At 23.0% G+C, this 14,809-nt stretch overlaps 1 protein-coding gene across 2 annotated transcripts; it reads left to right on the top strand.

Moving 5' to 3' along the window:
- The first annotated feature begins 10,154 nt into the window (after positions 1-10,154).
- On the top strand, positions 10,155-14,659 carry LOC122852305 (acyl-CoA Delta-9 desaturase-like). 2 transcript variants are annotated; one of them, XM_044152028.1, is made up of 6 exons: positions 10,155-10,394; positions 12,525-12,762; positions 12,834-12,964; positions 13,029-13,234; positions 13,302-13,487; positions 13,573-14,659. In XM_044152028.1, exons 2-6 carry the CDS (start codon positions 12,543-12,545, stop codon positions 13,892-13,894), a joined length of 1,065 nt encoding a protein of 354 aa, XP_044007963.1. In that variant the 5' UTR covers positions 10,155-10,394; positions 12,525-12,542; the 3' UTR covers positions 13,895-14,659. The 2 variants fall into 2 exon arrangements, with proteins under 2 accessions (XP_044007963.1, XP_044007961.1); XM_044152026.1 differs by lacking the exon at positions 10,155-10,394 and adding an exon at positions 10,695-10,957.
- The last annotated feature ends 150 nt before the right edge of the window (positions 14,660-14,809 follow it).

Here is a 14,809-nt window from a genome sequence, read left to right as displayed (position 1 = left end):
AAATTGAATACCTCTTTGGCTTATTCTATATTCCTGTTACCCCAAATTTATTTTTTCCATTCAAAATTTAGAAAATTCAATACAAATTTGAATTTAAAAAACAGAATACCTTTTGCCTATTCTATATTCCCTGTTACCCCAAATTCTATTTTTCCATTTTACTGAAAAAAAATCCAATACAAATTCGAATTAAAAAAAAAACAGAATACCTCTTGGCCTATTCTATATTCCTGTTACCCCAAATTTATTTTTCCATTCAAAATTTAAAAAAAATCCAATACAAATTCGAATTAAAAAAAAAACAGAATACCTCTCTTGGCTTTATTTATAATCCCTGATACCCCAAATTTTATTTTTCATTTAAAATTGATATTCAATACAAATTTGAATTTAAAAAACAGAATACCTCTTTGCCTATTCTATATTCCTGTTACCCCAAATTTATTTTTTTCCATTGAAAATTTGAAAATACCAATACAAATTTGTACTGAAAAAAAAACAGAATACCTCTTTGCCTATTCTAAGTTCCTGTTACCTAGGCCTTCTATTTTTCCATTCAAAATTTAAAAGATATTCAATATAAATTTGAATTTGAAAAAAAACAGAATACCTTCTTGCCTATTCTATATTCCTGTTACCCCAAATTTAATATTTCATTTAAAATTCAAGAAGTATTAACTAAAAATTTTAATTTTAAAAAAAACAGAATACCTCTTGGCCTATTCTATATTCCTGTTACCCCAAATTTATTTTTCTATTCAAAATTTTGAAAAAAACCAATAAAGATCAGAATTTAAAAAAAAACAGAATACCTCTTTGCCTATTCTATATTCCTGTTTCCCCAAATTTATTTTTCCATTTAAAATTCAAGAGATATTTAATACAAATTTGAATTTGAAAAAAAACAGAATACCTTCTTGCCTATTCTCCCCTATATTCCTATATTCGAAATTTATTTTTCCATTCAAAATTCAAAAGATATTCAATATAAATTCGAATTTGAAAAAGAACAGAATACCTTCTTGCCTATTCTATATTCCTGATACCCCAAATTTATTTTTCCATTTAAAATTCAAGAGTCATTTACTACAAATTTGAATTTAAAAAAAAACAGAAAACCTTCTTGCCTATTCTATATTCCTGTTACCCCAAATTTATTTTTCTCGTCAAAATTTAAAAAAAAACCAATAAAGATTTGAATTTGAAAAAAAACAGAATACCTCTTGGCCTATTCTATATTCCTGTTACCTCAAATTTATTTTTCCATTCAAAATTTATAAAAAAACCAATACAAATTTGAATTAAAAAAAAAACAGAATACCTTCTCGCCTATTCTATATTCCTGTTACCCCAAATTAATTTTTCCATTTAAAGTTTCAAAAAAAAACCAATAAAGATTTGAATTTAAAAAAAAACAGAATACCTCTTGGCCTATTCTATATTCCTGTTACCCCAAATTTATTTTTCCATTCAAAATTTAAAAAAAATCCAATACAAATTCGAATTAAAAAAAAAACAGAATACCTCTTGGCCTATTCTATATCCCTGATACCCCAAATTTATTTTTCCATTTAAAATTCAAGAGATATTTAATACAAATTTGAATTTAAAAAAAAACAGAATACCTCTTTGCCTATTCTATATTCCTGTTACCCCAAATTTATTTTTCCATTCAAAATTTGAAAAAAAACCAATACAAATTTGAATTTAAAAAAAAACAGAATACCTCTTTGCCTATTCTATATCCCTGATACCGCAAATTTATTTTTCCATTTAAAATTCAAGAGTCATTCAATATAAATTTGAATTTGAAGAAAAACAGAATACCTTCTTGCCTATTCTATATTCCTGATACCAGATCTGAATTTTACCATTTAAGATTCAAGAGTAAATCTCTACAAATTTGAATTTAAAAAAAAACAGAATACCTCTTGGCCTATTCTATATTCCTGTTACCCCAAATTTATTTTTCTATTCAAAATTTAAAAAATAACCAATACGAATTTGAATTTAAAAAAAAACAGAATACCTCTTTGCCTATTTTATATTCCCGTTACCCGAAATTTATTTTTCCATTCAAAATTCAAAAGATATTCAATATAAATTTGAATTTGAAAAAAAACAAAAAACCTTCTTGCCTATTCTATATTCCTGTTACCCGAAATTTATTTTTCCATTCAAAATTTAAAAGATATTCAATATAAATTTGAATTTGAAAAAAAACAGAATACCTTCTTGCCTATTCTATATTCCTGATACCCCAAATTTATTTTTCCATTTAAAATTCAAGAGTCATTTAATATAAATTTGAATTTGAAAAAAAAACAGAAAACCTTCTTGCCTATTCTATATTCCTGATAGCCCAAATTTATTTTCCTATTCAAAATTTAAAAAAAAACCAATACAAATTTGAATTTAAAAAAAAACAGAATACCTCTTTGCCTATTCTATATTCCTGTTACCCCAAATTTATTTTTCCATTCAAAATTTAAAAAAAAACCAATACAAATTTGAATTTAAAAAAAAACAGAATACCTCTTGGCCTATTCTATATTCCTGTTACCCCAAATTTAATTTTTCATTCAAAATTCGAAAGATATTCAATGCAAATTTGAATTTAAAAAAAAACAGAATACCTCTTTGCCTATTCTATATTCCTGTTACCCCAAATTTATTTTTCCATTCAAAATTCAAAAGATATTCAATATAAATTTGAATTTGAAAAAAAACAGAATACCTCTTTGCCTATTCTATATTCCTGTTACCCCAAATTTATTTTTCCATTCAAAATTTAAAAAAAAACCAATACAAATTTGAATTTAAAAAAAAACAGAATACCTCTTTGCCTATTCTATATTCCTGTTACCCCAAATTTATTTTTCCATTCAAAATTTAAAAAAAAACCAATACAAATTTGAATTTAAAAAAAAACAGAATACCTCTTTGCCTATTCTATATTCCTGTTACCCCAAATTTATTTTTCTATTCAAAATTTAAAAAATAACCAATACGAATTTGAATTAAAAAAAAAACAGAATACCTTCTTGCCTATTCTATATTCCTGTTACCCCAAATTTATTTTTCCATTCAAAATTTAAAAAAAAACCAATACAAATTTGAATTTGAAAAAAAACAGAATACCTCTTGGCTTATTCTATATCCCTGATACCGCAAATTTATTTTTCCATTTAAAATTTAAAAAAAAACCAATACGAATTTGAATTTAAAAAAAAACAGAATACCTCTTTGCCTATTCTACATTCCTGTTACCCCAAATTTATTTTTTGATTCGAAATTCGACAGATATTCAATGCAAATTTGAATTTTAAAAAAAACAGAACACCTCTTTGCCTATTCTATATTCCCGATACCCCGAATTTATTTTTCTATTCAAAATTAAAAAAAAAACCAATAAAGATTTGAATTAAAAAAAAAACAGAATACCTCTTTGCCTATTCTATATTCCTGTTACCCCAAATTTATTTTTCCATTCAAAATTTAAAAAAAAACCAATACAAATTTGAATTTGAAAAAAAACAGAATACCTCTTGGCTTATTCTATATCCCTGATACCCCAAATTTATTTTTCCATTTAAAATTCAAGAGATATTTAATACAAATTTGAATTTAAAAAAAAACAGAATACCTCTTTGCCTATTCTACATTCCTGTTACCCTAAATTTATTTTTTCATTCGAAATTCGGAAGATATTCAATGCAAATTTGAATTTAAAAAAAAACAGAATACCTCTTTGCCTATTCTACATTCCTGTTACCCCAAATTTATTTTTTGATTCGAAATTAAAAAAAAAACCAATAAAGATTTGAATTAAAAAAAAAACAAAATACCTCTTTGCCTATTCTATATTCCTGTTACCCCAAATTTATTTTTCCATTGAAAATTTGGAAAAAAACCAATACAAATTTGAATTAAAAAAAAACAGAATACCTCTTTCCTTATTCTATATTCCTGTTACCTCAAATTTATTTTTCCATTCAAAATTTAAAGAAAAACCAATACAAATTTGAATTTGAAAAAAAACAGAATACCTCTTGGCTTATTCTATATCCCTGATACCGCAAATTTATTTTTCCATTTAAAATTTAGAAAAAAACCAATACGAATTTGAATTTTAAAAAAAACAGAATACCTCTTTGCCTATTCTATATTCCTGTTACCCCAAATTTATTTTTCCATTGAAAATTTGAAAAAAAACCAATACAAATTTGAATTTAAAAAAAAAACAGAATACCTCTTTGCCTATTCTATATTCCTGTTACCCCAAATTTATTTTTCTATTCGAAATTTAAAAAAAAACCAATAAAGATTTGAATTTAAAAAAAAAACAGAATACCTCTTGGCTTATTCTATATCCCTGATACCCCAAATTTATTTTTCCATTTAAAATTCAAGAGATATTTAATACAAATTTGAATTTAAAAAAAAACAGAATACCTCTTTGCCTATTCTATATTCCTGTTACCCCAAATTTATTTTTCCATTGAAAATTTGAAAAAAAACCAATACAAATTTGAATTTAAAAAAAAACAGAATACCTCTTTGCCTATTCTATATTCCTGTTACCCGAAATTTATTTTTCCATTCAAAATTTAAAAGATATTCAATATAAATTTGAATTTGAAAAAAAACAGAATACCTTCTTGCCTATTCTATATTCCTGATACCCCAAATTTATTTTTCCATTTAAAATTCAAGAGTCATTTACTACAAATTTGAATTTAAAAAAAAACAGAATACCTCTTGGCCTATTCTATATTCCTGTTACCCCAAATTTATTTTTCTATTCAAAATTTAAAAAATAACCAATACGAATTTGAATTTAAAAAAAAACAGAAAACCTCTTTCCTTATTCTATATTCCTGTTACCCCAAATTTATTTTTGTGTTCCAAATTCAAAAGATATTCAATACAAATTCGAATTTAAAAAAAACAGAATACCTTCTTGCCTATTCTATATTCCTGTTACCCCAAATTTATTTTTCCATTCAAAATTTAAAAAAAAACCAATACAAATTTGAATTTGAAAAAAAACAGAATACCTCTTGGCTTATTCTATATCCCTGATACCGCAAATTTATTTTTCCATTTAAAATTCAAGAGTCATTTAATATAAATTTGAATTTGAAAAAAAACAGAAAACCTTCTTGCCTATTCTATATTCCTGATAGCCCAAATTTATTTTCCTATTCAAAATTTAGAAAAAAACCAATACGAATTTGAATTTAAAAAAAAACAGAATACCTCTTTGCCTATTCTATATTCCTGTTACCCCAAATTTATTTTTCCATTCAAAATTTAAAAAAAAACCAATACAAATTTGAATTTAAAAAAAAACAGAATACCTCTTTGCCTATTCTATACTCCTGATACTCCAAATTTATTTTTTCATTCGAAATTCGAAAGATATTCAATGCAAATTCGAATTTTAAAAAAAACAGAATACCTCTTTGCCTATTCTATATTCCTGTTACCCCAAATTTATTTTTCCATTCAAAATTCAAAAGATATTCAATATAAATTTGAATTTGAAAAAAAACAGAATACCTTCTTGCCTATTCTATATTCCTGGTACCTCAAATTTATTTTTCCATTGAAAATTTGAAAAAAAAACCAATACAAATTTAAATTTAAAAAAAAAACAGAATACCTCTTTGCCTATTCTATATTCCTGTTACCCCAAATTTATTTTTCCATTCAAAATTTAAAAAAAAACCAATACAAATTTGAATTTAAAAAAAAACAGAATACCTCTTGGCCTATTCTATATTCCTGTTACCCCAAATTTAATTTTTCATTCGAAATTCGAAAGATTATCAATGCAAATTTGAATTTAAAAAAAAAACAGAATACTTCTTTGCCTATTCTATATTCCTGTTACCCCAAATTTATTTTTCCATTGAAAATTTGAAAAAAAAACCAATACAAATTTACATTTAAAAAAAAAACAGAATACCTCTTTGCCTATTCTATATTCCTGTTACCCCAAATTTATTTTTCCATTCAAAATTTAAAAAAAAACCAATACAAATTTGAATTTAAAAAAAAACAGAATACCTCTTTGCCTATTCTATATTCCTGTTACCCCAAATTTATTTTTCTATTCAAAATTTAAAAATCAACCAATACGAATTTGAATTAAAAAAAAAACAGAATACCTTCTTGCCTATTCTATATTCCTGTTACCCCAAATTTATTTTTCCATTCAAAATTTAAAAAAAAACCAATACAAATTTGAATTTGAAAAAAAACAGAATACCTCTTGGCTTATTCTATATCCCTGATACCGCAAATTTATTTTTCCATTTAAAATTCAAGAGTCATTTAATACAAATTTGAATTTAAAAAAAAACAGAATACCTCTTGGCCTATTCTATATTCCTGTTACCCCAAATTTAATTTTTCATTTAAAATTTAGAAAAAAACCAATACGAATTTGATTTAAAAAAAAAACAGAATACCTCTTTGCCTATTCTATATTCCTGTTACCCCAAATTTAATTTTTTATTCAAAATTCGTAAGATATTCAATGCAATATTGAATTTAAAAAAAAAACAGAATACCTCTTTGCCTATTCTATATTCCTGTTACCCCAAATTTATTTTTCCATTCAAAATTTAAAAAAAAACCAATACAAATTTGAATTTAAAAAAAAACAGAATACCTCTTGGCCTATTCTATATTCCTGTTACCCCAAATTTAATTTTTCATTCAAAATTCGAAAGATATTCAATGCAAATTTGAATTTAAAAAAAAACAGAATACCTCTTTGCCTATTCTATATTTCTGTTACCCCAAATTTATTTTTCCATTCAAAATTCAAAAGATATTCAATATAAATTTGAATTTGAAAAAAAACAGAATACCTCTTTGCCTATTCTATATTCCTGGTACCTCAAATTTATTTTTCCATTGAAAATTTGAAAAAAAAACCAATACAAATTTAAATTTAAAAAAAAAACAGAATACCTCTTTGCCTATTCTGTATTCCTGTTACCCCAAATTTATTTTTCCATTCAAAATTTAAAAAAATCCAATACAAATTTGAATTTAAAAAAAAACAGAATACCTCTTGGCCTATTCTATATTCCTGTTACCCCAAATTTAATTTTTCATTCGAAATTCGAAAGATTATCAATGCAAATTTGAATTTAAAAAAAAACAGAATACCTCTTTGCCTATTTTATATTCCTGTTACCCCAAATTTATTTTTCCATTGAAAATTTGAAAAATAACCAATACAAGTTCGAATTTAAAAAAAACAGAATACCTTCTTGCCTATTCTATATTCCTGTTACCCCAAATTTATTTTTCCATTCAAAATTTGAAAAAAAACCAATACAAATTTGAATTTAAAAAAAAACAGAATACCTCTTTGCCTATTCTATATTCCTGTTACCCCAAATTTATTTTTCTATTCAAAATTTAAAAATCAACCAATACGAATTTGAATTAAAAAAAAAACAGAATACCTCTTTGCCTATTCTATATTTCTGTTACCCCAAATTTATTTTTCCATTCAAAATTTAAAGAAAAACCAATACAAATTTGAATTTGAAAAAAAACAGAATACCTCTTGGCTTATTCTATATCCCTGATACCGCAAATTTATTTTTCCATTTAAAGATCAAGAGTCATTTAATACAAATTTGAATTTAAAAAAAAACAGAATACCTCTTGGCCTATTCTATATTCCTGTTACCCCAAATTTAATTTTTCATTTAAAATTTAGAAAAAAACCAATACGAATTTGATTTAAAAAAAAAACAGAATACCTCTTTGCCTATTCTATATTCCTGTTACCCCAAATTTAATTTTTTATTCAAAATTCGTAAGATATTCAATGCAATATTGAATTTGAAAAAAAACAGAATACCTCTTTGCCTATTCTATATTCCTGTTACCCTAAATCTATTTTTCTAATCAAAATTTGAAAATATTTAATAAAATAAATAAATAAAAAAAAAAAACAAAATACCTCTTTGCCTTTAATTAATTTATTAATTATCTTTTTAATTAATTTTATTTTTTTCACCTTTAATTAATTTCTTCATTCAAAACTTGAAAAATTTTCAATAAAATTAGGATATTACAAATAATTAGAGGTAAATCAAACAAAAAAATAAAACACCCCTCTGTTATGTAATATATTAAAACAATGTTTATTGTAAATTCAATAATTAAGCTATTCTTATACATGCTGGTAATATCTATTTTTTTTCTCTCCAATTTAAAATATTCTTACAATGCATACTTTACAACTATTTTTTAATCAAATCTATCAATGTATATAATCAATAAATACGTGCACAAAAGTTGTTGTAAAATTCAATCAGTAATCGTACAGTTTCAAAATGAATATTTTAAAAAAGAAGTCGGAAAAGTTATAAATACTATTGAAGCCTTATTGAAGTCTTCAAATTTGAAATTTTACTCTATTGGTAACAAAAAACAATTTTCGAGTTCAACATAAAATTACAATACCGAATTTTTTAGTTATATCATATTCAAAAATTCCATAAATAATAAATAGAAAAAATAAATAAAAAAATGAGTCAACTACAATAAATATACATACATTAAATAATCTTATATTATTTTTACTTGACAACTAAAGTCATAATATAATTTATCAAATCATGTACTGTAAAAAACATATAAAGTTTATACCTTGTGGTCAACACAACCGGTTGTCATTGAGGTGTTTCACAGATATAAAATAGTAAAACATGTGTTATAATAACAATCATATATGATAATTCAAAATGTTCACTAAAAACTAAATATAACCAGTCAACATGAAGGTTAAAATAGATAATGAAAAAAAAAAAATATACACAGATTTATTTATTTCCTTATCAACAAAACACAATAATGTTAAATTGCAAAATAAAAAAAAATATATGTAAAACAATGAATATACAATATTCAATAGTTGCATAAGCTCATAATTTTAGTTATTCAAAAATACAAAATTTACACTGAATAATCTATATTTCACAAGACTGTAAAAAGGGTCCAATTTAAATATTGAATATTTCTAATAATTTTTTTAAATAATGTCATGATTGTATCTGATAAAATTGTAAAATAAATTTGATATAATTGATATAGTACAAGTTCTCAATAAAGTCGCACGCAATAAGATCACTTTTAAATTCTAGTTCAAATAATCATTATGTATTTATTCTATTATTATTTAGATTAATAAATTATTAATCAATAATTATGAGACTTTGTACGAAAAAGAATAAGTATGCACATAATTAAGTATTTATTCTTTTCCGTACAAAGTATCACATAATAAATTTATAATTTTTTTTACCGTCATAATAGGTAAAATAAATTTTAAATTATAAATTCGGTGGTGGCTTTATTGAGAAAGGGAATATAAATATATACTTTTATACGAGGTACAATGACCCGATGTTAATAAGACAAAAAAGGATAGGACAATAATATTGATGTTTACAAACAGTAACATGATATGATAAATTTTTTCTTTTTTTTTATAATTTACATTTACTTATTAAATTTATGAGCAAAAATTTTACTGTAAATTAAAATAATAAACCTTCAGGTGACACAAAAATGAAATATGTATATTTTATAGTAAAATTGAGATACTAGATTATTACTATGTATATTTTTTTCAATTTTTTTTTCAACGTGAAATAAAAAAAAAATAAATAAATAAAAAAAACGACCTCGCCCGTTGCTAACCGACCTCGCTTGTATCAATCAACCGTGAGCTGAGAGGGGGATTGCATGGAGCTTCCAATAGGGTTTTATTAGGGCTCATTTAAAGCTTTTTTAAGACAAAAAAAAATAAGCAATAATAAATATATAATTATAAAATAATAACTAATTAAAAAGATGACAATGAAAATTGATTTGAAATTTAAATTTTCTACAAAATTAAAATATAACTAATTTGCTAATTAAAAATGCATGATAAATAACAATTAAAATGCATGATAATTGTTAATTACAAAAAAAGTATATTATTATTATTATTATTATTATTGTTTATTTTTTAAACAATATGAATATTTTATACGATTATATAAGCTACCCCCGCTGCAAATAAAGTAGCACAACGCGATGCTTAAATAAAGCTCAAATGTCACACTCGTGGCTGTTTTGACGTTAGTCGATAGATATCATTGCCACACTACGCTTCTTTCTAAAAAAAAAAATATTAATATTTATATTATCAGGATGTTTAATAGCTTAAGTTAAAATTTATAATAGAAAAAAAAAAACTTTATTAAATTCAGTAAAGCAAATCAACAAAAAAAAAAAAAAAAAAAATTCATTTATTTTTAAACTTTTTTTTTTAATTGTTGATCAATTGTTAATCAACAATAAAAAAGGTAAGCTAATTTATAAAAAAATTTTTTATTCATTTATAATAATAGCTATTATTTTTATTATTATTATTTTAATAATAATTATTAATAAATAGAAAAGTTTAATTTAATAAAATTTATAAAATGAATTAGTATACATACAATTTTATAAAATTTAAATTTTTATACTATAAAATTTAATGTTATTAATAAAATATTCAAATGATAAAAATTTAAAAAAAAAATAAATAAATAGTATGAAGTGTTCATAATGCACGCAATGATGCGCGCCAGAACAAGTGTTAGGGTCGTATCAATCTGCTGCATGTGGGCAGTATGTATCTTCAGTCATTTCGTTATTCTCACACGTTAAACATCTGAGATAAAATTAAATTAAAAAATAATATATATAATAATATTTAAATAATATATTAATATTTATTTAATTTAATTGAAAATAATTAATAAATAAATATTATTGATATTTAATTTACATTGTGTAAGTTAATATGATTATTTAATATCAATTAACATTAATTGACAAATTGGAGCAGCTAAAAAAGAAAAAAAATATAAATAAACACAGAGTGAGTTATATAAATAAATAAAATTAAATTTAATTAATAATAATAATTTTTTTACAAGCCATTATATTATTTATTTATTAAACAAAACAAAAAAGTAAAATAAATAAATAAAAAAAAAACGTGGTTAGTTAATTTTTTTGAAGTCAATTTTGGGTATTTAATATATATAAAATTGTTTCACCCTTATTAATATACTATTATTTGTATTAATTAATATTATAAATATTATTATAGTGTCTATTTTTATCTTTTAATAATAAATTTATTAATAAATCAACATATACGGATGTTGAATGTCTGGATGAGTATTTTAGAGTTATCATTATGGATGATGAAAAAATCCATGAGGGTGCATAATATACATGTGTATGTGTGTATATATGTTTATGTTAAAGGTGGATGAATATGTAATAGTATAGGTATATTAGTTTTGTCATACAGACAAGGATGCAATCAGTCACGAATGAAACCATAGTAATAAAAATGAGGGAGAGAAAGAAACGTGCAAGTAGATTTTTTTTTTTTTTTTTTTTTGCAAGTATATATGTTCAAGGAAGTATATATATAATAATTTACAATGGCATGTACATTTAGACTTACGAATAGAGCATGAAAGAACTAATTTGAAAGAAAAAAAAAAGCATTGAAAATAAAATAATGAGATTTTTCTATTACAATTTTTTTATTTCTATATATAACACTTGTTATATTTTCATAATTACGTATTCAATATTTATTTATTTTTTTTTATTTACTTCATTAATGATAATTATCTTAATAATTATCGATTTTTTTCATCAATATATACTTAAAAAAAATTATTTTCCATTTAACAAACCCTAAGAAAAAAAAAAAACAACAATATTAAAAACTTTATTTTTCCTTATTATTATTTTAAATAGACTGAATATAATAATAATTAAAAAATTGAAATTTTTATATGATAAATAATAATCATAATTTAATTAAGAAAATATTATATTTCATTTTTTATCTTTTATCTTTAATAAATCAAATACAAATGTTGATTGTCTGAACAGAAATTTGAGTCATGATCATACTCGGTATGAGGCTGTGAATAAATATATAAATTAAAAAACTTTTCATCAACTTTTAAACTATAAATAATAAATTTAAAATTACAAATTACAAATTACTTTGTTTTCCAAGATATATAAATTTTAATTTACATTTTCATTGACTTGAAAAATTATTATTATTATTTAAAAATCCCCTTTTTTTATTGTTAAAAATAATAAAATTACTTGTATATAAACAATGGGAATACAGTCATATGTTTGAGGAAATAAATATATATATAATTTATCTAATATTATCAACGATAAGCACGTGAATCATTTAGCAACTATTTTACCCTAAATTATTTTGGGGTCACAAAATTGGTCACGCAAAACTCATCATGGAATATTTGACTTATGTAACTTTAATGAATGTGTCTATTATAAACCTCTTGAAGCATTTTTTTTTTTTTTTTTATTAATATTTATTTAGTTTAAATATGAAATTATTATTTTTTATTATATAATTTTTTTTTTTTTATGTTTAGAATTGTGATTGACGAGTAATGGCAACTGGGATAACATCTACACCTGCGGGTGTACTATTTGAAAATGAATTAGAAATAAATAATACATCAATGATTAAAAATCAAGATAAACCAAAACAAAATATGAGAAGAGCAATACTTTGGCCTCATGTTATTGTATTTACTGCTCTTCATGTTGGTGCTATTTATGGTTTTTATCTAATGCTTACATCAACAAAATTTATAACTTTAATTTTCAGTAAGTAGACTTGTTCATATATTTATTTATTTTTAACAAAATTATTTATTATTAAATATTTATTCTTTTAGCTTATGTTCTATACATGTGCAGTGGACTAGGAATCACTGCTGGAGCACACAGACTTTGGTCACACAATGCTTATAAAGCTAATTTTCCACTTCGTGTTGTTCTCATGATATTTCATTCAATGGCTTATCAGGTAAATAATTAAATTACTTTAATAATTTTATGTAGATAATTTATTTATGATTTTTTATAAATAGTATACCATTTGGAGGTGGGCTAAAAATCATCGAGTACATCATAAATATTGTGATACTGATGCTGATCCTCATAATGCTGGTAGAGGATTTTTTTATTCACATGTTGGGTGGATGTTGTGTGAAGAACATCCAGATTTTACTGGAAAACTTGATGCAATTGAAATGAAAGACATTGAAGCTGATTCAATTGTTCAATTTCAAAATAAGTTAGTAATTATTTTTTATCTATTAATAAATATTAAATATATATTTAATTAATTTTTTGCATTTTAGATATTGTCATATTGTTATGCCACTGATGGCTTTTGTATTACCAACATTGATTCCAGTTTATTTTTGGAATGAAAGTTTTTGTAATGCATTTTTTGTACCAACTATATTACGTTATGTTATTGGTTTAAATATGACATTTCTTATAAACTCAGCAGCACATATATTTGGTCAAAGACCATATGACAAGTTAGTATTATTTTTTTAAAAATAATTTATTATTTAATTATTGTTTTATTAATAATTAAATATCATTTTTATCTATTTATCACAGAAATATTGGTCCAGCTGAAAATGTCGTTGTTGCAATTGGTGCATGGGGTGAAGGCTGGCACAATTTTCATCATGTATTTCCCTGGGATTATAAAGCAGCTGAACTTGGTAATTATCGATTAAATGCAGCAACAGCATTTATTGATTTTTGTGCTAAAATGGGCTGGGCATATGATTTAAAAAGTGTATCAAATGAAATTGTTAAACAAAGATGCCAAAGAACTGGTGATGGTAGTCATGAAATTTGGGGATGGGGTGATAAAGATCAACCAGCTGAAGAACGTAAAGCAGCAATTATTGAATGTGCTAAAAAAACAACATAATTAACTTTGAAAATTATAGATTAATAATAATTTTTCAATTGTCAAAGTTAGACAATACAACATTTACGTAAATTAATTAACCATTCATTTTTTTATTTTCTTAGATAAATAATTATAATAAAATCTTTATCATTTAATCACAAAAAAAAACAAAAACAATTTGTAAAACTTTGTCACCGTGGCCTTCCCAAAAATGTTAATAATTGTTAATCTTATTTATGTGTAAGATTTATGTGACAGCTATTAAAAAAAAAAACAATCTTTGTATAAATTATTATTTTTTATTAATATTCAATACTTATTTGTTGTTGTTGTTTTTCTTTTCTTTTTTTTTTTTATACGAGTTTAAAAGTACAATTGTTATTTATTAAAATTATCCACTATACATATGGACTCATAAAATATTTTGAACTTTGAGTCAAATAGACTTGTATAGAAAAATTTAAACTGAATTTATAATGTAAACAGGTCATAGTACTGATATTAATTATCAATGACATGAAAAATTGTATTATATTGAACGTACGTGTCTATATTTCTTTACTATTAAAAAAGTCATTGTATAGTACTTCCTGAAAATCAGCTTTTTAACACAGAAATATATATATCAAGTCTTTCATTGATCGTGTTACATCTTGGCCCCAATTTTCATGAGGTCAACATTGTCGTGCTCAATGGTCTATTGAGCACTTATTCAAATGCAATAATAAAACAAAAACTAACAATTGTACTAAAAAATATAAAATAAGAAGAAAAAAAAAAAAAAAATGGTTTATTAACTGCTGACCTTATGTAAGAATTAAATTGAAAAACTTGAATTTCATTCAATGCCAGGTTGATTCAGTTATATCAATCCAATATCAACAATTTTTTTATTAAATTAAATTCACTAATTGACTCAACTTGTCATTGATG

The sequence above is a fragment of the Aphidius gifuensis genome, linkage group LG3, assembly GCF_014905175.1.
Source record: "Aphidius gifuensis isolate YNYX2018 linkage group LG3, ASM1490517v1, whole genome shotgun sequence".
NCBI lineage: Eukaryota > Metazoa > Arthropoda > Insecta > Hymenoptera > Braconidae > Aphidius > Aphidius gifuensis.
The sequence above is the reverse complement of the archived record's forward strand: the minus strand, read 5'-3'. Positions and strand labels throughout refer to the sequence as shown.